The sequence below is a fragment of the Equus asinus genome, chromosome 5 (assembly GCF_041296235.1).
Source record: "Equus asinus isolate D_3611 breed Donkey chromosome 5, EquAss-T2T_v2, whole genome shotgun sequence".
NCBI lineage: Eukaryota > Metazoa > Chordata > Mammalia > Perissodactyla > Equidae > Equus > Equus asinus.
Window position 1 is genome coordinate 42,225,507 of NC_091794.1, and position 24,988 is coordinate 42,250,494.

The window sequence follows — 24,988 nt, forward strand, 5'->3', positions numbered from 1 at the left end:
GAGGGCCCAGCATGTGCCTCAGAGGAGGATATGGAGCAAAGTCGAGGTAGCAGTTAGAGTGCTTTTCAGAAGTCACAGCAGAGGTAGGCTCAGACCTGGGGCAACTCAGGAGAGCACGTCAATGATGATTGCTTCAACCCCACGTGCGGTGACTCTCATCTGGGTTGTCTCTAAGGCACGCCGGGGGCTCAGGCCATCAGAGAGCTACATTCTTCTTTTGGCTTTACCATTTATTAGCTGTATGACCTTGAGCAAACAACTTTCTGAGACTCAACATTCTCAAAGGTAAAATGAGGATAATAGTTCCTTTCTTGCCTTCTTTGAGTTTGTGGTTGGAATTGAACGAAATAATAAGGAAACATGCATCATAAATTTTAAAGTGCTCTGTGCATGGTGGTATTAGGTGGTAAGCTTTTTGAACTCAGCTTTTCATTTGTTCATTCACTCATTCAAATATTTACCAAGCACCCACTGTGACCAGGTACTATTCTAGGCACTTGGCAATATAGTGGTAAACAAAACCTCTACCTCTTACAGACAGACTCTGCCCCTACAATTGTTGATATTTCTTCCACCAATTTTCATTCCTCCTTCATCTTAAGTCTAGCCTAGTTTTTTGTATGACATGTGCTGCATACAGATTAAACAGACAGGGAGATAAAATGCACCCTTTTCTGACGCCTTTTCCTATAGGAAACCATTCTGTTTCTCCATATTCTGTCCTGCCAGTGGCTTCTTGTCCATAATACAGGTTACACCTCAAGACAGTCAAATGCTTAGCCACGCCCATTTCTTTCAGAGCAACCCACAGCTTTTCATGATACACACACTAAAGATCTGAGAGGGAGTTAACTCTGGAATCTGAGAGTGACTGCTCCCACCCACCAGGTGCACCAGGTCACATATACATTGGGGAAGCAGGTTTTAAATAAATCGTCACACAACTAATAATAGTTTTCAGATATATTACATTTACTACGTGCCAGTTTTTTTCTAAGTATTTAATTCATTCAGTCCTCCTAAGAGCTCTGTGAGAGAGTCAATAATATCATTCCATTTTACAGATGGAGAAATTGAGATGCAGAGAAATTAAACAACTTGATCCAGGGGTCTCACAGCTAGGAAGTGGCAGAGCCAAGAAAATATCCCAGTCAGTCTGGCTCTAGATTCTATGCTTATGCTAATAATCACTATATCAAACCACCCCCGATATGTGACCCCATCACTCGCAGATTCCCTAGATAATTGCCTCTCTGATATTTAGCTCCCTTACCTGGAAAATAGGGTTAATATTAGTACCTACTTCACGGGATTATTTTGAGAATAAGATGAGATAATACTTATAAAGGACTTAACACAGTAACTGACATCAAAAACCCACAGTGAGTGTTAGTTCATAGCTATTGATCACGATAAGTGCAATGAATCAAAAGTGCAGGGTGCTCTCAGGGAGTGAAACAGGAAGACCTAGTCTAGACTGGCTGAAGGGGCAGGACAGTGCTCTTTGAAGAAATATTTAAGCTGAGACCCAAAGGATGAAATAAGAACAAAGGTATTGGAAGGAGAAGGGGGAGGAAGCAGGATGTGTAAGGACCCTGGGCAAGAAGGCCTTTGCTCCTGCCAGGAACAGAGAGGAAGCCAGTGTGGCAGAAAGGGATGGAGCAGGACAGGCAGGAGTGGGAGTGAGGCTGGAGAGTTGGGGAGGAGAATTTTTCCTCTCTCTGTTCCTCCCTGGTCCTTTCCACTGCCATCATGCTAATTTGAGCCCTATTATCTCAGGGCTAAGTTATTTCAGTGACTTTGTAATTATTCTTACTGTCTGTACTCTCTTGCATTTTCCACTAACTGCGCATATTACCTGGCAGATTAAGGTCCTAAAGCATTCCTTTGATCATGGTGCTGGCCTGCCAGAAAACCTTCAGAAGTTTACCCTTGCCTATCAAACTCCAAACTCCTTAACTATTCATGCAATGGCGTTTCTAAACTGGCTTCTATCTGTTCCAGGTCTTTTCTCTCACAACTTCCTTTCACATGCCCCAAACTCTCATCAATCTTGCTCCACCCTTCTCTGCCCGGAATGTGTCCTCACCCCTTTCATTGACCTGTGTAAGTCCCAGCTATCTAACAAGGTCTGCATCAAATGTTATCTTTTCCCTGAAACCATCCTAGGTCATGCCAGTCAGAAGTTATGTCCTTGCCCTTAAAATGCTTTTTGGTTGTATTTCCTGGATATAACTTTCTCCTCTAAAAAAATAACAAAAATAAAAATTTGTTTTTTTAATTTAAAAAGCTACATATAGAAAAGTATACATTTAAAAACTACATAGGGAAAGTATTTTTAAAAATCCACAATCCTATTACACAATATAGCTACTGTTAGCATTTGGGGATATTTTTTCTAGCTGCACATGTGAAGGTTGGGAACTTAATTCTTTTACACCTTTCATTATAATCTCATGTCTATAAAAAGTATTTGGAAATATTAAGGGCTGCATAATATTCAAGCGTAGGAATATACCATAGTATATGTAATCATTCCCCTATGGGAGCTTTAGTTTCTTTATCCATAAAAAAAGTCAGTGAGAATGCCTATGTCCTAAGGTTGTTGTGAAGATTAAATGAGACATATATTAAGGCCCTCACAGCAGTACCTAGGACATGGTGGATGCCCGATAAATGATGACCATTGTTCTTTTTATTTTGCCAGAAAATTTTCCCATGACTCGTCTGCTCTCAGCTGAGAGATAAAGCATATAGTAGAGAAGGAGGGGGTGCTCTTATATAAAAGACTTCTTTCTGCCCCTAAAGGAAATCATATTTCTGCCTATAAGAAACAACAGGTGTCCATTTCTCCCGCAAGAAAACAACTCTAAGACTCGGTAAAAATTATCCAAGAAATGCAAATTTGTGTTTTTAGCAATTTGTTGGGTCAAGGAAGGAGGTTGGAAGCTTTAGTAAAAATGTGGTTTGCAGATGATGGTGATTAAATCCACTTATGTTTTCTGTGGTCCCTATTTCCACATGTAAGTGTGGATTGAATTTAGATTTTTTTTTCCGTTTTTTGTAAAGGAGATTGTCCCTGAGCTAACATCTGTGCCAATCTTCCTCTTTTTGCTTGAGGAAGATTGTTGCTGAGCTAACATCTATGCCAATCTTCCTCTATTTTATGCAGGATGCCACCACAGCATGGCTTGACGAACGGTGTTAGATCTGCATCCAGGACCCAAATCCGTGAACCCTGGGCCACGGAAGTGGACTGTGCAAACTTAACCATGATGCCCCAGGCCGGCCCCAAGATTTTTCTAGCTTACTTGTTGTATGCAGAAATCCCTTGAGGCCTAGTTTTTTCATACTCTAATAAATCTTCATAATAAAATGTCTTAGAGTTGGTCTTATTTTATCCATTACTCCCAACTTGATTGCAAGCCCAAGAGCATTCCCATCCCTCTTGGTGTTTAGTCTATAAATCTTTGATAATTCCACCCAGCAGCCTTCTTTGCCAAGAGTGACATGTTTGGTGCTTTGGGTATTTCTTTAAGTTTCTATCCCCTTGGTCACAATGCTCTACGTTGCATACTCAGAACCTAAACTGTGTCTGACACATGGTAGCTGTGTAACAAGTGTTAGCTGAGAGAATCAATGATGGCTACTGCTTCCTCACACTGACCAGTAGTTAGAGAAACCTTTCTACAACATAGGCTTTAGGATCAAACAGAGCTTGCTTTTTTTTTCCTGAGGAAGATTTTCCTTGCGCTAATATCTGTTGCCAATCTTCCTCTATTTTGTACATGGGTCGCCACCACAACATGGCAACCCATGTACAACGAGTGGTGTAGGTCCGTGCCTGGGAACTGAACCCAGGCCACTGAAGTGGAGTGTGCCAAACTTAACCACTAGGCCATGGGGCCAGCTGGTTTTAATCCCAGCTCTACTCATCTATGGCTGTGTGTTCCTGGACAAGTCATTCATCTTTCCTAGCCCCAATTTCTTATCCAAATAGTGGGGAAAATAGTTCTTACCTTGCCATAAATCTAAAGGGAATAATAAGTGTGAGAGGGCCAGCCACATAGTACACATACAATAAAAGGTATCTTCCCTTCCTTTTGGAGACATCCCAATTCAAATTCCACTTTTTTTCTCTTTGCCTCTCCTCTAGCTGAGACCAAAGTCAGAGGAGAACAAAATATGTAAGAGAAAGGCTTTAAAAAGCAATAGGAAGATCAAGGAATAACAGGGGCACTGAGATTTTTCCAAAACTCCTTCTGTTTTTCTTTTGGTAACTTTAATTTTAGAAAAATAGATTTCTGTTTGTCAGTCAGACAGATTACCTTCTCTTAACCTCCCTATTTCTCACTTGTGAGTTATAAGTGAGAAGGAGGCACGAAGAGAGTGGGAGAAAGTGTCAAAACTTTCCATGCTGGGCCCCTGAATGCAAGAATGAGGCCCCCTCAGTCTGTCCTGTTAGCTATGCAGCTGGTCTGTCTTCCTCTTGAAATAGGGTGAAATTAGAGAAGCTTTAGGGAGGATGGTTCAGTACACATATGTGGTCAGATGGGTTCTGAGTGTAAAATAAGATAATTCATATAAAGATAACCTTAGCACAGTACCTGAAAAACGATGAGCCCTAAATAATAGCAATATTTATGATGATGATGGTGGTGGCTGCAAGTAAAAACGTTGTATTATTAGTGTTGATTTTTTTCAAACCACTTTATTGAAGTATGATTGACATGTAAAAAGCTGTACATATTCAATGTACACCACTCAAGTTTGGGGTGATTTGGGTTTTTTTAAATGTGGAAAAGTAAGAATTTGAACTTGTAGGAACATAATTTGATATTCGTTAAAAATTCCTTTCTAATTTTTGTTTATTTATAGGAAATAAAATTAAATTTATTATTTTTACTTACAAATGCCATCTATAAAATGACTGTAATTTTATTAAAAATCTATCATTTTTTTCTCTAGGTATACATGCATTTGAAATTAATCAGGAATGATATTTTCTTAATGTCAAGGTTGATTTCTTCTGGATGATGGGTTTTCTTTCAGGTTATTTTAAAACTTTCACCCTTGTATTTTTTGAAGTATTTATTATTTTTTTAAATGGTGATAACACTGCTCTAGAATAACAGAAAGTTTTTTTTTTGAGGAACATTAGTCCTGAGCTAACATCTGCTGCCAATCCTCCTCTTTTTGCTGAGGAAGATTGGCCCTTAGCAAACATCCATGCCCATCTTCCTCTATGTAGGACGCCTGCCACAGCATGGCTTGATAAGCGGTACATTCGTCTGTGCCCAGGATCCAAACTGGCTAACCCTAGGCCGCCGAAGTGGAGTGTGTGAACTTAACCACTATGCCACTGGACCAGACCCACACAACAAATTTTTTAGAATCAAACTAACAAGCTGTTAGAAGTAAATATTCCAATATGCTAGTAATAATTATTTCTGCATCATAGTAATTTGGATAATTCTTATTTGTCTCTATGTTCCTTTTAGAATATAACACACACTCAATAAAAATCCCCTTAAAGAGTGCCAATATCTAAGCAAGCAGAAAAAATAAAATATGTCTGGCTCCCCTGCCCCATGCCACCTTTCCCCAGGGAGAGAGATGGAGGTCTATCTAGTTCTAAAATCTCTCTAGGAAAGAAAATGGAATTATCCATCTGGTTTCCATTCTGGCCTGGTCTAGTGAGAAAGGAATGGGTTGGGAGATAAGATATGTAGGTCTCATTTTCCATTTTCACAAATGACTTGTTGTAAATCTGTAGGCATATCATGACAGCTTACTCTCTTCTTTGATTTTCCATCTGTGAAATGGGAATTATAAAACCAACCCTACGTATACAAGAGAATAAGAGGCACTTTTAGCATTTCAACTTAAACACTATGTCCTGACAGATCAAATGATTTTTACCAGACTGTGGGTGAAACTATAAAACGCTTCTTGGGTTAAAAATCTCTTGGAAGTACAATTTTTCCCCAAAGCATTTATGCTGTTTGCTGTTTTCCTTTAGAAGTTTGAATTTAATTTTCTTATCTTGTCTGTATTGCTCTTATCTCCCTCTGAGCCTCTATATCCCATGACAATCTACAATTTTATTTCTCCTCAATATATATTTTCCTGTGTGTTTAGAATGATTCATAATATAGACTCATATTTTTAAGCTCTCCTACTCCCTTCGTGTTCCCTGGGTCTCCTACCACATCCACATTAAAATTTCATTGAAAGGAGAACCCTAGAACTATCACAGAAATGGCATTCCTGCAAGCTGAGTCGCAACATGGATCCCATGCATCTTGATTTACTCTTTTCATTAAAGCTTTTAAAGAAAATCTGGTTTTAAAGGACTGCGTTAACAAGATACCAGAGCATAGAAGGAAACCACTCGTGTTAGATCTTCACTAGTTTGACCTCAGAAATTATGAATGAATTCCTAGTCTTCAGCATTTGTTGATAAATCAGTTAGCAAACCTGAAACATATAACACAGACACACATTTTCTGCACGACTTTGAAGGACTAATGTTATCTGAAGTGATAATTGTGTTTATTTTGTTCTCTACCTTGGCTATCCTATATATAAATTCTCCACCAAAATAAAATTGCCAAGAATGAGAAACACATCGGTCTAATTGTAGTCCTGAAATCTGCACACTTTAAAAACACGAAGTTAGCACACTGTTGTGACCCGAGGTTTGAAGAAGTTTGAAGACATTTTAAACACAAAAACATTAGTTTTAAGCATGCTGTAATATAGCCCATCCACAATTCTTCTTGTCTGTTGATTTCTTAATTTATTATCCACTTCCCCTCATCTATTTCAAAATTCCTTAGAACTTGGTCAAAAGATCTTTCTTCTAGAAATCCATCCCATTTGCCATTGTTCTGTCCCTTCCCTTACCCCTGACTCACCGCCGAGTTTCTGCGTTCAATCCTTAGTGTCCCCTTCACCTCTCTGTAAGAGCCATATGCTGCTGTAGAAATAGACTGGTCCTAAATCCAACTCTGGATCAGGTCCTAAAAAGCTACTTGACAGTAGGCAAGGCACTAAATCTCTTAGGGCCTCTTTTTATTGATCAGTAAAACAAGTGGGTTGAATCTGATAATGACTAAGCTTTCGTCAACTTTATGATTCTGTTGGTCATAAGCTATTATGCTAGAGTTATCAGTATAATGTGTCATATTTAGAGAATTCTTAGGCTAGCCAGGACCTTACATGGAGTAATTTTACATACTAGGAAACCGATAGATTAAATGATTTACTTTGTGTCAGATAAATTAGCCAGCCACAGGACCAGATTCTGGGCTTTCTCATAAGGCAAGTAACTTCAAAATAAATATCGTTAGTTTCTAACAAGTCAGATGAATGATTTGTTCACTCATCATAGCAAGGAGAATGCAATGAAGTATGGTTAAAACGAGATTTTCTGGATTTCTCTAAGTTTAAAAATCAAATCTTGTCAGGTCAAACTTGCGAATTACATTTAGACTTCTTTAGTTTAAAAAGTATCCATAAAACATTTAAAATCATACTTGAAGTTTTGAACTAAAACAGTAGGGCAAACTTAGCTTATGAGGAGAAAGTAATGTGGATTTCAGACATTTCAAAGTGCTGCTGGCTGTAGGCTATAAAATATTCATGGTTCTGGGTTACACTGTGTTTATCCTCCAGGTTTATTTGCTGCTTTCATCATGTTTCTGTATAGAATGATATTCAGTTATCCTCTGTTTGTGGCTTTATCTTCCGTATTTTGGAATTAATTTTATAATTTCTCTCGATCATATCTGCCTTCGTCTGTCTTGTCCGCCCAGTACTCTCACACTTCCCTCCAGCAGCGTGTTTGTCCTCTAGTTTAATTCTCTCACCCCCAAATAGTGCTTACATTTAACAAGGAACAGCTATCCCATTTGCTCTGCCCCAGAGGGCTGAGATGACTGGGGAGGGGTGGGCAGGGGTGAGATGACTGGGGAGGGGTGGGCAGGGGTGAGAGCGTGCTGCGACGAGGCGGTGAGAAAAAAAGCAGAAACAGGAGGCCCCCCAAGGACAAGAAGTGAGCAGAGCTGTAGCTGTCCAGTGAGCCCACTGAGCTTCTCCAGAAAGAGGCTGCCACGGTGACTTGAGATGGCTCTGGGTCTCCTTGGTGTGAGAACTCTCGTTCTGGGGCTTTGAACTGTGTTACAGGCTCTATCTCCCTTTCAGACCAATATATGTGCAACGTCAGTTTCACTTACCAGCCTGTGAGTTTCCTTTCCTGTAGACATGACATTTTCAAATGTCCCTGTACGTGGAATTAAGTGCTTAAACTAGAGAATCAGCAGTAGAATTTCCAATTCACAATAGAATTTCCACCGCACGGAGGACGGTCCCACCAGCCAGGGACTTCATCCAATTACCCCCTGATCATTCAGCAAAAGCACCTGGCCCCACTCCTCCCCGGCAAGCTCACAACACTTTCTGTTTCTAAAGCCGGGGGATGTGGTGACTCTCTCTTGTTTTCCTCTCTCTGCATTTGTAAAGCTCCCTCCTTCTGGAAACTCTCTTTTACTCTGTGCATTTCTCGGGCACTTCTGGTTGCCTCTCTGATCAACTGTTTCGGTCTTCTTTTTTTGGCTTTCTCTTTGCCCATTCCTCAAATTATCAATTTTTCCTTCCCTTTCAGGATTTTGTTGTAAGGCTGCTTCTTTTCTCATCTACACGTTTTCTTTGGGTTATTTCTACAGCTTCAATCTCTATGTCAACCTTAACGTATGTCTCCAGTCTATTTTTCCATTTCCTTTAGTTCCTAAAAAACATACATTTGATTACCTACTTTACATACGTTTGAAATAATATCCATTTGATTATTATTTTCTACTTATGTGACTAATACGTAATACCATCAGGACTCAAATGCCATTTTCTGCCCCCAATCTGCTCCTCCTTCTTTCCCTGCCTCAGCCAGTAACACAATCCTTCTGCTCTACACTCTGAATACCCCATTGTCCTCAATATGCAGCTAGTCATTGAGAACTGTCAGCTCTGCAGTTCTGATACATACCACTCCATCACCCCAGCTACCCCTCTGGTCCAGGCTGCTGCCATCACTTACTACAACGGCCACTTCTGGGGGGATGTGCCTCCAGCCGCCTCTAATCCTAGCTGCACTATATTCTCTATATTAGTGGTTCTTAGTAGGTAGTGCCTGGACCAACTGCATAACCATCACCTGGGAGCTTGTTTGAAATGCAAATACTCCAGAGCTTAAACATCACAAACTCTGGGGGGTGGGCCTAGCTGCCTGTGCTTTAACAAGCCCTCCAGGTGGCTTTGGTGCTCACCAAAGTGTGAGGACCTCACCAGTCTCATTGCCTGACTCACTTCATGTTCATCCTACTGAACTACTATCCTTTATCCACCATGCGAATCTCTTTACCGCCATGGGGCCTTTGTATGTGCTGCTTCCTCTACATGAAACCCATTCCTCCTCTTCCCCCAGCTGACTCCTCCTCATCCCTCAGGATCTACTTAGATGCCACTTCCTCTGGAGAGCCTCCCCCAATGCCCTGAGCTCAAATAGGGGCTTGTCCTAAGTATCCCATAGCGTTCTGTGACAGCATCTATTTTTCATTGACCCCCTTTATCATAATTGCTGATCACTTTCCTGTCACATCCTCTAGAAACTCCCTGAGGATCTGGACCATGTTTGTTCTATTCACTAAAGCATACCCAGCAGCCAGGATTATTCCAGGCACAGAGTAGGTGATCCACAAAAAAGATTTTTGGACGAACGATTCTGGTTTGAGCCTGTTTCACTCTGACTTCACGCTCCCTATAGCTCCAGGTTGTGCCTACTCCAGATGGGCCACCTTTTCTAATCCCCCAAACCTGCACTTTACCCTATATTCCAGGCCTCTGCCGTACCAGGTAAGTCATCTGAACTGGTGACCAGGGGGTTGTCTCCATCCATCCTTCTTACACCCTCCTCCTCCAACCATATCAAGATAGTCAGTAAGCCTTTTGAGGAAAAATTATGAAGCCTGTTATTAATTATAAAGAGGTCTAATAATTCAGTCTGGCAGAAAACCCTACAAGGCAGCTCCTTTCCTCCATTCTTTCCCAAGGCTACTCAAGGAGGGCAGACAATTACTGGTCGGGTATTTGCATAATGGTTTCCTTTTGTTGCCTTTGTTCTTTTCTGACCCCGACTAATTGTTTGAGAGTACCACGTTAGCTCTCTACTTCAGATAGGAAGCTCTTTACTGAAAGGTAAAATTTAGGAAATGCAGAATTTACTGGTGGTGCTGTAAATTTTGGAATATCAGAGGAGGAGACAAGGCCCCCAGGCAAATAGAACGAGACAACTTTCTGTCCACTTTCTATATCTGTGATTTAAAAGGAAGGCCCCAACTGAGAAGAGCTGGGAAAATAATGCAATTTTTGACTTCTCTATAATCTTTGTAGCAGCTTTCCATCTGAGTCAGCTGTGGACAGGGATGTACATTGACCCCAAGATATGCTCTCCAGAGAGTCTTGTGTTGTTTTCACACAACTCAGCAGCCCCCACAGGATCACAATCATTAAAAAGTAGGGTGGTGGTTGGGAGGGAGGCCCCAGAGAACTTAACACAATTCTTAACCTCTCTGATCTGCTCCTGCTCTCCTTTCCTACCATCTCTGTCCTGTGGTCCCCATTCCTTTTCTCTCTCTCTCTCTCTCTCTTTCCAAAACAGCAGATTCCTCCTCTCCCAACTTTTCTGAATAAATTCTTACGTAGAACTCTATTTTATAAAATAGATAAAGCTGCTTTCTATAAGGATGCATTTATTTTCCAATGTGTAGCTTACTTATTAAAGGTCAATGTATTCCTCAGAAAATTAAAAATAGAATTGCCATATGACCCAGCACTCCTACTTCAGGGGACATATCGCAAAGAACTGAAAGCAAGGTCTTGAAGAGATACTTGCATACCCTTGTTCAGAGCACCACTATTCACAATAGCTGAGAGGGGAGAGAGCAACCCAAATGTCCATCGATGGACGAACAGATAAAAAAAATTTGATCTATACCTACAATGGAATATTATTCAGCCTTAAAAAGAAAGGGAGTTTCTGACACATACTATAACATCAATAAACCTTGAGGAGATTACGTTGAGTGAAATAAGCTGGTCACAAGAAGACAACTGCTGTATGATTTCATTTTTATGAGGTACCCAGAGTATCAAAGTCATAGAAACAGAAAGACTGCTGGTTGCCATGGGCTGAGAGTAGGAGGAAATGATAAGCTGTTTAATGGGAATGGAGTTTCAGTTGCAAAATGAAAAAGTTGTGGAGATTGGTTGCACAACAATGAGAACATACTTAACACTAGTGAACAGTACACTTAAAATTGGCTAAAATGATAACTTTTATCTTATGTGCATTTTGCCACAATTTTTTAAAAAAAATAAATATACGTTAAAAAAAGAAGTCAATGCATGAGAATGAGTTTGAGGAATAGAAATATTTGAAAAATGGGGTCTTGGGTGTCTGTTTCTTCTTAACATTCACTGTCTGTTCTGTTTAAGTTGTACAATATTAAAATAAAAATTCTGTAGCCTGCTGACTTTTTATCCCCACCCTCCTGCCTCTTTCTTTTAAACAGCTTGCCATATACTTCCAGGCTATTCGCCAGTTAAAGATCTCAGGAGAATATTGAATTAAATTGGAGACATAAATTCAATCCTTGCTGATGTGTTAAAATTTGATCTATATTACATAGGATTTTTTTTTGGTCAATTCTTCTTTTTAGCAGTAATTAAACAAATGTTTTAAAAAATAAATTGAAATCAGATGTTTTATAACCCTTGCTAAAGCTCTGTAAAACCCTAGAGTTTTAGTAAGCACACTATTCTAATAGACTATGTTAGTTTTCTACCTGCTTTCCACCTCTCTGCATCCATTCTCCACACATCTGCTAGACTTATCTTTCTAAGACACAAAACTGACCTTGACATTTCTCCACTTAAACATTCTTGGCATAGCTCTGTCCCTGTAGTGTGGTGCTCAGCCCCGCTGCACCTTGGTAACTGAAAATTGCCACTTCAGAATCTTCCCTAAACTAAATAAGTAGACTCTCTTAGGATAGGGTCTGAGTATATTTCAGAAACTCCTCAAGTGTAATGTGCAGCCAGAATTGAGAACAACTGACTTAGAGGAATATGGACACACTCCTTAACGTGCTACAAGACCCTCATAATTTGACCTTTCCCCAATTGTGCTTGACTTCAACATGGCCCCACACACCTTGCATCAAATAAGGTTCCCTGGGCACACGTGTATTCGAACTCCTTCCTCCTTCTGCTTGGGCTGCTTCCTCTGACTCTGGACTTTTCCATTCTATCCCCTGACAGATTGGCATTCCACCTTCAAAACACAGCTCAATTATCACCAATTTTCATATTTCATTCCTCCCTTGCCTTACCCCTCTTTCCCTCCCTCTCTCTTCTGATTAATGAACAAACTCTACTGTGATCATAGCTTTGTCTTTTTCTCTCTCCCTAACTGTCTGGCTTATTATTGATGTGTATCCCTGGGGTAAGTTTCCTTACAAGAATGAGTGAATGAACAAATGAATGAATAAACAAAACATCCATCAGATTCCAAAGCAGTCTGATCACTCTCCCTCTATGTACCAGTTCATATTATGTAGTGCTTTACAGACTTCAATTTTCTATAATTTGCATCTCAGAAAAGTGCTGCTGTGGAGTTATCACTTGAATAGACTCAAACCCAGAATCTTCTGTAAATCCCAACTCATCTCACCAAACCCTTTTTCACCTGGAACTGCTCTCTTGGTTCAGATGGAGAGAGAGGAGCTAAAAAGTCAGATAATCTGAGCTTGTGACTGTGCACTCTGTAGAGATTTTAAGGCTGGTGTCAGACTCTACTTAGAAATTTGAGGTCTATATGCCTTGTTTGTTGTCTTGTGTTGCTCCAGATTCCTTGCCATCAAACTACCATCCCTCTAGAAGTTTAAAAATCTGAGTTCTTGTTAAGCCTTCATGATTTGCTTTTCCTGCCATTCTTTCTCCCTCCAAATTTTAACATTTGGAATATTGCAAAGCCAACACAAAAGAGAGAATTGATGCCAAGGAGACTATCAGTAGAGCCAGATTTGATCAGTATAGCTCAGTCAGAGGGGGAAAGATGAAAACTAGCTTCTAAATACCTTGCCCATAACCATGTAAAACAACGCATGGCGGTCCAGAAAGTGATGATGAGCGGCACATCATTCAGAGATATTTATGTGAAATTACGGACACAGTGGTACGCGAGCACCTCTGATATTTCTGCTTCAGGAGTCTTAATGTAATTCATGGTGAATGCTGTGTTTGTTGTATCACTGCATCAGTAATGGAAATGACAATGTGACTTTGTCCCCACTCTCACGCTTTGCATGCCAATTTCATCCCAGTCGAAACTTTCCCTTTGATTATTCAGTAGGCCTGGTTGTGCAAACTCAGGGTTGTGCACATTTCGTGAGGAATGAAGCCGGGGAGAAGCAAGTGGCTTTTAGATGTGAGCTTAGAAGTGAGCTCTGCTTTTCCCAGTGCTGTGTCCTATAGGTCATTTTCTCCTTCATAATGATGATATCGGAAATAAACTTTAAACTAGACATTAATGGAATGGTTATTGAGCTGCACATTGTGTATTTTTGTACCTATTAACATCACAATCAACATCACATTCTAGAGTTCCCTGCAATCATAATTGATTCAGCAAGGCAATGATTTCCAACTGGCTGAGGAGCTCCTTTATGATGTGATAAAAATCCATTATGGTCGAGAGGCGTAAGAATGTCAGCTTGTGACTTAAACTCCTCCCCATGATGCCTATTTAGGGCAGATAGCCTGAGACTGTGTGACTAACCCTATTCCTTTATGAGCATCCCCAGGATGTCTGGCATCTGTGTGGAGAGTAATGGCAGGCACAGTTGTGAAGACTGAGCCTGAGCTTAGAAACCCTGCTGACCCTCTTCTCCCATCTCCAGCCATAGGCCGCATGCAAAATTTGATTTGAAACAAACAATGGGATGGATGTGTTAACTGCAAGAGGCCCTCTTACAAATCATATCTTTTGATTTTGGTACTGATTTATGGAAGGTGTTTGAGAAACAGATTTGGAGCCTGATACAAAATTGGATCTTTTGGCTTTTAGACACATGGAATTTCCTTTCAATCTCACTGTTGTAGATAGCTTGTTCATTCCTGGACTTCACTAATTCCAACAAGTTTTTGACAGTCCCCAGGGGGTTGGTAGTGGGGACACGGGGATAAAAGATGGTGAAGACCATGGAAAATTTTGTTGGTTCTTTTAAGTGTGCAACAAGAAGCAATTAACTTCATCCAGAGAGGAAAAATAGACCATAATTTAGCTTATGTTGATATCATCTTATGGAGAGTGGGGCAGGGTCATGATGAGGGGAGGCAGGAGCACAGAGTTAGGAAAGAGCTTGGACTTTGGAGTAATATAGACGTGGATTCATATCTCAATTCTCCCAATTATTAGCAGCTATGTGATTTTAGGAGTTTGGTCACGTCATTCTGAGTTTATTTCCTCATTTGTAAAATAGAAAATGTCTTTCTGGTTAGGATTCTTGGGCAGCTTAGATCTCAAGGGCAAAGGCTAAGTGTGAGGCAAGTGTAAAGTCAGTGGTATTTGTTCTTATTCTGCACTGTTGTTGTTGAGGAGAGGTTATTAAAATGGAAACAGATCATCTGCTTCAGGATGCAGGAGAGTGTGCAGGTAGGACTTAGAAACATAGTTTATAAGGGGATGTGTCCAAGATGGAGGCTAATGATGGAGAGATGTCACATATGAGTGGGGAGCAAATGTATTCCTGGAATTCTGAGGGCACAAATCCGAGCATTAAGGTGGCAGGGGCTGACGAAGGGCTAAGGTGGTTGAGCGGAAGTTGAGTCCAGACATATTCTCAGGGTCCTCATTCTCCTCCACGTGCTGCTTTGGAAGGCCCAAGATTCCATTCCTGAGGGTGTTTCTGGTGATTAAACCCAGATCTGTGACATACGTGGTGTTGCTGACCTGCTGAATGGTATCGAGTAAGGCCCATTTATTTTCTGTCTTCACTACGAAGTGGAAAAGGACACATGCTGCTTGCTATCCTGTGAAAGTTTTATTGGACTGTGGCTAAGGATGGGGCAGACTCTGGGTTCCTCAGGAAGGTGACGTGCAGAAGTGGAGGGGCACTTGTTGGACTACCAGGATTCCAGCCAGGAAGGTCTATTCATCAGCTCACATAAATGACTTTACCTCCTGAGCCTTAGTTTCTTCAAATTTAAATAGGGGATAATAATGCCTATCTGCCTGGTATATGGATGTCATGAAGTTCAAAGTCAAAGAGCGATAATGGATGATAAATTACATTGTAAAAACCATCATGTGAGGGTACGAGGAATTTTTAATGTGCCTGAACACCGCTTTTAGCCATGGTAACCATCTAAAACTTGACAGCCTCATCATATTAATGTATTGATTTTTGTTTATTTTTGCAAATATAAGACCATTAAGGTATAGAATAAGAAGATACTAGTCATTCAATATTCAAACAGATATTTGTATTCACTGTATGTACAATAGCCTAATAAAAACTTCATTAGGGGTGTATGCTTGGAAATGAGAGTTGCCACAAGTTTTCCATAAGAGAAGAAAGTGAAAAATGAAATCCCTTGAAGGATATTGATATAAGACTTTTGTATTATTCACTTTACTCTGCAAGTTGGTCTCTCAATCAGTACAATTCTTTCATTCATCTCACTTTTTAAAGTTTTTCTGTTAACATTCATCTGTATATCTATACTCGTAAATAATGCCTAGATGTTAACAACTTCCAAATTAATTTCTCTAGATGCAACTTCCCCCTTAAATTCCAGACTCATACATCCAACTGCCTACAGTGCATCCCCAGTTGAATATCTAATAGCCACCTCAAATTCAACACCCCAAGACTGAACTGCTAATTTGCTACCCTCCCCTGCAAATGTTCTCCTCTTGCTAAAATAAATGGCTACTCCATTTTTCCAATTGCTCTGACCCAAAACTTGAGGGTCATCCTTGATTTCTTCCTTTTGTCATACTCTACACGAATTCATCAGTGAATTCTATTGGCTCTAGTTCCACAATGTACCAGAATCTGGTTACTTCCCACTACCTCCACTGTTTCCACACTAATTTCTTGTTTAGGTTAGTGTAATTTCTTCTTAATTGGTCTCTCTGCTTCTGCTCTTCTCACATGTCCCCACTCCCACAGGCCAGTCTCACCCCAGCAGTCAGAGTGAGCTCTCTGTTAAAATACAAAAGAGCTTATGTCACTCTTTTGCTATAATCCTTCCAATGATGTTCCATCTCACTCAGAGTATAAGGTGCTACATGATCTGCCCTATTTTCTGTCTCCCACCTTCTCTCCTAAAATTCTTCCCCTTGCTCACTTTGCTCTTGCCTCAGTAGCCTCCCTGCTATTATCAAATATACCAGGCATATTGGGCATGTGAGGAGGGAGGGAGGAAGGCATTCCAGAAGGAGGGAGCAGCACCTTCGAAGTCAGGGCTCTCAAAGAAGTTAGCACAATTGGAATTTCGGTGTCTTTAGGGGTAAGCCTGTGCCCAGAGGCTTAGCCAGCTTGTGAATGGTCTGGCACGCCATGTCCAGGAGGCTGGACTTTATTCCAATAGGTAATAAGTAACCTATACAAAGTTTCAGGCAGAAGAACAACATAAGATTTGAATTTTAGAATTCAGAGTGGAAGATGTATTGAAAGGGGTAGGACGGTCTGTTGGGAGGACATCGTAACAGCACAGGCAAGAGATATTAAAGGCCCAATCCACAGCAAGGACATGGGAAACAGAAGAAGATGATCCAGACAGTATCAGGAATTAGAACATGACACTCTATAGACATTAAATCACGACTGGTCAAAAATAATAAGCATTGGTCAAACTCAATAGAATAAAAGCTTTCAGAGTAGATATCGGTGGGGAAAATTCAGACCAGTGACTCAAAAAAATACTTAGAAAACAGTTTAGGAAGCTTAACTTAGTCAATGAAAAAGAGGTTCATAAAGGACCAAATCATATCTTTTGATGCAATATTCTCTGGCTAGATGTTCTAGTAATCTAGTAAATATTTAACTGTGGATTTCAAGACAGATCTCATTCGATTGCCCCTCTAGGAAGAACTGAGTCAGGTGATATATGACTTCTAACTGGTTAGCTTATTTTATTAGACGCTTTTTTCATTTATGGTACTTGTTCCCAGATGTATCATTTTCCATTTCACACATCATAAATATGTACATAAATATTTTAAGAAGTTTCTGTTTCTCCAGGTTGAATATGTTCCATTTAATGGATATTAGCTCAAACTGAAAAGTACCTAAAAGTAATAAACTGCTCTGGCCTCCAAGCTTAAGTGAACCCAAATAGCATCAAGAATAGCATGTTCCAGTTGGCGGGACCTTAGAGATCATCTACCCACCTCCATCTACATACATCTACATATGTCTACAATACTTCCACCCCAACCCCAGGGCCCCACAGGCACTACTTCATCTTTACAAAAAGAAATTGAATGATGAAGGGACTTGCCAAACCTCATAACTTTGGTGGCCAACACATTTGGAACACATAAGTGATGTTTTCTGAGGCCATATGACAGCAAAGGCGTCACACACACACAAAAGCAAAGGACTTGGGTAGGCATTAGAAGCCATGGAAAGCATGCTAACAATACAGGCCCTTCTTGCAGAGACTCTGATTCAGTAGAAACCTTCACTTTTCAAAAATACCTCCTGCCATGATGCTAATATAGACAGTCTACATGCCACAGTTTGAGGGTGACGTAAATGAAACGAAACATGCAGGTGTAAACAATGAGTTTACCAAAACATATAGACCTTCCAGGACCATAGCATTACTCAGATTTTAGGCTGACAGATCCTACTTTAAAAAAAAATTCTTCTCTACTAACATCTCCTTTTATAGAAAATACACAGAGGCCATCACAGAGCCCTTTATGGCTGATGCCAATAGAACTTGATAATCGCAAATTGAACTCCCCCTTTCTAGTGCCCTAAGTATCAAGCTTTCCTAATTTTGATGCATTTCACATACATGTCATTCCTTAAGAGAGTCTGAGATAAACATAAACATTAAATGACATCTGTGTCCTCAAGGAACCTCTGCCTTAGGAGAGCAGATGTGCTCAGTCCTTTGGGGGAGGTGGAGGCTGATCAGTATTGCCTTTGTGTTCCGCTAAACTCTTGGTTTCCCAGAGTCTAAATTGTTGTGGTCAAACTATGTCTCGGAAATGCTTTGCTCAAGGGCTGTGAGTGAGAGGTCACACGTTATGTAGCCTGAACATGATCTACAGCTGTTGATGGGATTAAGGCGATTCAGACCCTCCATAAATATAGCTGGTAAAAGCAAAAAGAAAAATAAATAAAAATAAAAAAAGGCCTGTGGAAAACAATGTGTGCTACTGACATGAGGGGGAATACACTCTCTTGGCCTTGCGTGGAATATACAAACTTGAATTGGGTTATTATGAAAAAAATGCATAGGACTGAAACAGACTTTAGGAATCATCTAATCCAGTCATTTTTACAAAAAAAAAAAATTAGCTGCAGAATCCTTTTCCCAAATGAAGTTTTATTTAGAATGCTCAAATATAAAAAGATGAAAGCAGAGCTGCTCTGAATGAAGCTAGGATGTAGGGAAAGGCTGGGCCTGATCTTCTCAACCTGCTGACTGGCAGACCTGACCTCCTACATCACAGCCCCAGGGGTTCACAGGAAAGCACTGAGTCTGTGCCTTCATTTTTGAGAGCAGTGACTATGATCAAAGAAGTTAAGGCATTTGTCTATGGCAGGTGAGAGATGGGGCCTTACAGTCAAACTTAGAGCCCAGGGACCAGCACTCTTCCCCCAGAGGCCAAACTGCCTCTCACCTTGAGACAGATACCAGATTATAATAACTCGCCCTGCATAGCCTCTTTGTACTCATAAGAAGGGCTGGCTAAGTGCTGCCTTCTTCATTGTTTGTTTCTTTAGGGAAATTGGTTGAAATCAAGGAGAGATAGGCAGCGCTACCTCCCCCCAGGAAGGTCCAGGGCTGAGCATGAGGAACGTTTCTGGAGGAAGTGGAAGCCACAAGCTCTTGATTTATGCAGACCTGAAGCTCCCAGGGTAGAGTTTATGGTTCTAGAAAAAGAATGAGTGCTTAAGAAGGGAAAAGCAATGAAAACCTGGAGATCAGAGCAATTCAAGGCAAGCGGTGTGAAACTTTTCAGTCAGCTGTTCCTTTTGGCAAACCCACGTATATGTTGACTCCTCAAACAAATTTTTATTGATTTTAACCGTTGCAGACTTATTGTATGTGGGGAAGTTTGAGATTTTTCTCTGGCATTTCTCAGATGTGTAGGATTGACTGTGAGAGGATGAGAATTACTTTTAATAAAAACCCATCATAAGGTGATTCCTGAGATATTAGCCTCTCTACCATTCTAGGTTGCACCATTTTTAACAAGTTCCCTTGGCAAAATTGTGAAGCAATTCACTTTCAGTCACTATCTTATGTTCTTTGTTTTTAGTGGCTCATGCAGCATCATAGAGCACTTTGAAATAAAGTTAGTAGACTTGCTTTTTCTTTCATTTAAATAGAGTCCAGGAAATCTCCCTGTTTGGGAGAAAAAGAATATATTAGTCCTGCTCCAAAACTGTAAGTGTGGTATAATTTTAACTTTATTTCAAAAAGTGATAAAAGTATTAGATGAAAGTAGGTGGTTGAGGGCATGGGCATTGGAATTGGACTTCTGGGTTTGAATACTGTTTTCACTAATTACAAACAGTGTGATTCTGGGCAAGTTACTCAACTACTCTGTGCCTTAGTTTCAACTATGGATAAGAGATAATAACACTGCTTACTTCATAACGCTTTTTGGGGATTAAACAAGCTAAGGCATAAAGCTCTTGGTGAAGTGCCTGGCACATAGAAAGTTCTCAATACATGTCAGCGATTATTATTTCCAAATGGTGGGACAAGGGGTGATTTTTTTTCCCTTAATTTTCCAAAAAATTTTTTAATGTGATTATGTTATATGTTATGTTATGGCAGAAACTAAAGTTATAAATACAAAACAGAAAAAAGCATCCATTTTTGAAAATTGAAATTTGAAAATTTTGAAAAACTCCTCCCTTTCCCAAATCCACTGTCAAACAAACTAATGTTCAGTTTTTGAATGGAACAGTGTGTTCACGAAGGGGAAAAGAAGAGGATGTGACGAATGGAGAAATAAAATTGTTTCACCCACTCTTCTTGAAAATACCCAATCACCCTTCTTTCCTCTCAATTGACTGTGGTCTCTATGTCCTTCTAGCACCAAAAAAAGAGAGGGAAGAAGGGTAAGAGGAAGAATGAGAATAGTTAGATGCAATTTCTTTTGTTAAATCTTTTCAATCTCAATGGGATGACTTTTTAATCTCATGCCAACCCTCCTCTCTCACTGTCACACTTTTGGGGCAGTTATTTTTAGTGTATTGATATGGAAACAGATCCGACTTGATCTCATCTCTTTGTAGGTTTAGATAAGGAGATCATAAAAAGATCCCCAGCTCACAATGCACAATTTAAAATGTTATGACTTTCTTTGGGCCTCTTGCTTTAGGCAATGGCAGAATAGAGTTCTGAGACCAAGCTTTCAAGGCCCTGCCACTTCAATCAATTAACCAGCAAGTCTTTATCAAATGGCTACTCTGGCCCAGGTTGTAAAACTCTGACCTGAATGGTTCACCGCCCTTCCAGATGGCCTCACACAGTCCCTTTTCAGATGCTAGTGGACCCTGGCTAGGCTCGCTGAATGAAAGCTGAGGGGTGAGTCTCTTTGATGTGCCGGCTGTCTCTGAGCCACCATGATTGTCTGTGGAGGTTGTCCATGGGCTGTGGAGGTGGTAACCAGTTGAATGAGCACAGTTTTCAGTGTCTGAATGTGGGTTCAGCAGGCTGGCAAATTAGAGCAATTTTTAGTGCTCGAGTCAGAAATCTGGGGTCTGGACACCTGCTATGGACCTGACTGGAGGGCTTGGGAAATGAAAGCTGTGATGTTGAAATGTTGGAGTGAAAACTTACTACATTTGTTTCATAATGAGCTTATACTTTAAATAACTTTCTTTTTTTTTAATAAAGATTTTTATTTTTTCTTTCTCTCCCAAAGCCTCCCGGGTACATAGTTGTGTATTTTTAGTTGTGGGTCCTTCTAGTTGTGGCATGTGGGACACTGCCTCAGCATGGCTTGATGAGCAGTGCCATGTCCGTGCCCAGGACTCGAACTGGCAAAACCCTAGGACTCGAACTGGCAAAACCCTGGGCCACAGAAGCAGAGCGTGTGAACTTAACCACTTGACCACAGGGCCAGTCCCTAAATAATTTTCTTTTAAGATAAACTTACCCTTATTTTTACTAAAGGATCATTTTTTTTTAAGGCTATAGAAGATGATTTAAAACAAACCCCAACAACCAAATGCGAATTTAGTGTTTGGTTTGAGCCTGAGGGGAATTACTTTATTCACACAGGCTCTGTTTGGCCACTTAATGGTTGTGTGACCAGAACAGTTAGTAGCTATTGGGCATTTTCTATGTGCCAGGCCATGTGCTATATGTTTTATATGCATTATCTCATAAATTACCCACAAAGGTCTTTTGAATAGATCCTCATGTTTCTCCATGAGGAGCCTGAGGGTTAGGGTTGTGCAGGAATTGCCTAAGGTCCTGTTAGTAGTCTGATGATGCTGGGTCGCTGAGCCTCAGGGTGTCAAATGTGAAATGAAAATCATAATAGCTACCTCACAGGGCGCCTGTCACAAATAAATGAAGATGTATTGGCACACATACGTACAATTAAAATAAAATTATAAATTCAAAAATAGAAATTACATAGCGATGTATGTGTTTCTAGTATATAATAAACATTTAACAAAGAGCATTATTTTAACAGAGGTCTCCTTTCTACAAACACCAATTTGCTTCCATAGAGGAATATGTGGTGAGAAGTGAATGGAAAAGCTCCTTTGAGGTTTGCTAACATACTCCTAGGGTAGAGTTTTAGTTACTTTCTTCCATCTTCCCACTCAAAGTTTCCTGAAGGTCTTTTATCTATCCCATTAGTTAAATGAATTATTCAATGATAGGATTCTTCTGCTTTTACCTCAGGTGATGGTGGCAGGGTTTTTAACCTCTCATTCAACTCCTAGCTGAAATGAGCTCCTTTCCTATCTCGGAGCCTCTCCCTGCTAGGCTATGAGCTCCTTAAAGGCAGGGTGTGAATCTGGTCAAGACTATCTTCCCCGCAGCTGCTCTGCCACCTGCCATCTCCCAGTGGGCTCAGGCAGAGTCACCTAGAAACCTCCGACAGAAAGTTCACTGGAAAATTTAATCAACACACTGAATTCTCTTTCTCGAGGGAGAAAGATCCTTGGTTTCCAGTGGTCTTCCACCCTTTATTTCCAACACTTTCCAGGCCTTGGCTCAGCCTAGGATAATTCATTTCTGCTGGAAAATTTACTAGGGGTTATCTGTTTAAAATGGTTAAATCAAGATTTTCCCTGGTAGATAGAAAAAAGTACAACAAAAACTGAAGAAGTTGACACCCACATGGTATCAATAGAGGGATAGATAAATACACCAATGGAGCAGAATAGGGCGCAGATCACGCCCTCCACCCCAGCTGCTATGCTTATATGAGAACTGTGGCATTGCAAATCAGTGAAGGAAGAAGACACGATTTTATTATACCCATTTGGAGGAAAATAAAAAGAATATTCCTCTCGTCATCCCGAACAAATTCAAGATAGATTAAATTCTAAACACAAAATGCTACATTGTCCTAGAAAAAGTATGAGAGAATAACTTTATAATCTTGACATCAAACCCCAAAACCATAAGGGAAAAGATCGTCACATTTGACTATAAAAAATTAAAAACTCTAACACAAAATATATTTAAATACAAAGAAACATTCAATAACATGTTAGCAATGGTTTCCTCTAGTAAAGGTAATGCAAAGGACATGTGGTAATATGTTATCTGGGCTACCAGAAAAACATTAAAAATAAAAATGTTTAAAGAAAATATATTTGTCTTTAACTATCTAGCTGAAAAAAATTACAGTAGGATCTTTAACCACTATACAATTTTACCTAATATCAGCCCTACTTATTTTATTAGTAGAGATTATTTTTTTCATCTTCAGTAATATACTTCTGAGAAAGATTGTAACCCAAGAGACTGCCTTCAGAAATTGACTTTTAAAGACCCAGGATTTATTTTAAGCTGAAATAAAGTGTTGACTAAAATAGTCCACTCTCAGACTCCCTGTTTGACCTGTAACCACAATTACTATTTTTTTTTCCATCCAATGGCATGTCGCAAAATTCCTTTTTAATTTGGGTCTCTGCTGGTGTTTGCAGCTGGAAATTATTTCCACCTCTTGTTTCGGACAGGAGAAAGTCATGGCTGGAAAGAACCTTAGAATTCATGTAGTCAAATCCCCCACTCCAAGCTTGAATTCCCTTCACAACATCCCCTCTTGCTCCATTAATGCGCCCATGACAGCCGCCCCAGTCTCTGTGAACTAGGCAAAGAGCATAGAGCACAGAGCAGAGAAACAGCAGGAAGGGGAGTTGTGGCAATCCTGACATCCTAAAATCGAAGTTTTATATGGCACTGTACCATACAGAAAAAAAAGTCAATTAAAGATTGTTTTTTAAAAGGCCTTACTTTCTGGATGGGGCTTCTGTTTCACCATACGCACTAAGTAATAAACTTACGTGGCAGTGTTGGAACATTATGAGAATGAATCATTCCTAAATTATCAGCACATATTATCATATAAATGATCACTTTGCTTTCTCTCCCAATAGTGCTATAATCTCTAATAAAGCAGTTTATATATGTTTTAAGTGAGACCACCGTGCACCAGAAAACTAGCATTATATTGCTTTAATAACAACAATGCCAAATTATTCAGGCAGCTTTCATCGGACGCCCAAGTTTCTGGATCAAGTCCCAGTCAGTCCACTCTACATCTGTAAGGAAAACAAGTCAGACTGAACCCGAATACAGTATTGTCTGCAGTGTCCCAGCCTTGTATACTCAAAGACCCAGATCAAATTGCCAACAATGGAACCCGCTCCCAGTCTCTGACTCTCTCCTCTTTCCAACCCTAAAAACTCCTCCCACAAGAATTTGGGTCTCTAGAAGAGAAAATAAGTGGAAAATAATGATCCTACCTTTGATGCATGGTGGCCATGATATGGACAATTAAAAAGAAGTTCTCTAGTCTAGTGAAAAGGATGGCTAATATAATAGTTTGGACTTAAGTGATGCAGATTGGCTCTGTGGAAAAAAAAAAAGAAGAAATGACCCTGAGGGGGGAAAACAGACCTTCATAAATTTCATCATGCATCATGTGGGACAAAAGAGCCATTGAAATTAGAGTTTGTACAAGTGTATCATGATGATGCTGTTTTCAACAAGTTCTGCCAAAGTCTTCAAACCGCAAGCACTTTTAGAATTGATAATTGCCTGGAGAGATAATCTACTTTCTGTTCGCTGAAATCTAAGTGAAGGAAAGAGGATGCTGTCCAGAGAGTTTTAATTTGCCTGAAAGCCTTAATCAGATGATGAATTTTCCTCTGTGGACCCCTTTCTTAGTCTGTCAAGAAGAGCTTTGCTGCTAAATCTGAAAATGTTGGCAGACACACACTCCTTGTTAGAAGTAAGACCATTGTAGGTAGGTACACACAAATACAATATATAAACAACGGCTCTGCCTCAGAGGGTTTCTGTTTGTTTGTGTTCTGAGGCGGATGGAGGGAGGTATTACAATCTTTTGCCAGTGGAAAACAGCAGGTGTCATAATCAACTTGCCCTTTATCAAGCGACTGCATTTGAG

The 24,988-nt window shown here is 40.1% G+C and overlaps 1 protein-coding gene across 9 annotated transcripts in view; it reads right to left on the minus strand.

The window, feature by feature from the left end:
* Positions 1 to 24,988, minus strand: part of KCNMB2 (potassium calcium-activated channel subfamily M regulatory beta subunit 2) — a 223,797-nt gene that overhangs the window by 156,881 nt on the left and 41,928 nt on the right. For 3 of the 9 annotated variants that reach the window (XM_014838367.3, XM_070509403.1, XM_070509408.1), the window contains exon 2: positions 24,324 to 24,429. The exons of 5 other annotated variants lie outside the window; for them this stretch is intronic. In XM_014838367.3, the coding sequence (XP_014693853.1) occupies positions 24,324 to 24,343 (20 nt within the window). In that variant the 5' untranslated portion in view covers positions 24,344 to 24,429. Of the gene's footprint in view, positions 1 to 24,323; positions 24,430 to 24,988 lie in introns of those variants that run through there. One more of the 9 variants, XM_070509405.1, reaches the window with a different exon arrangement.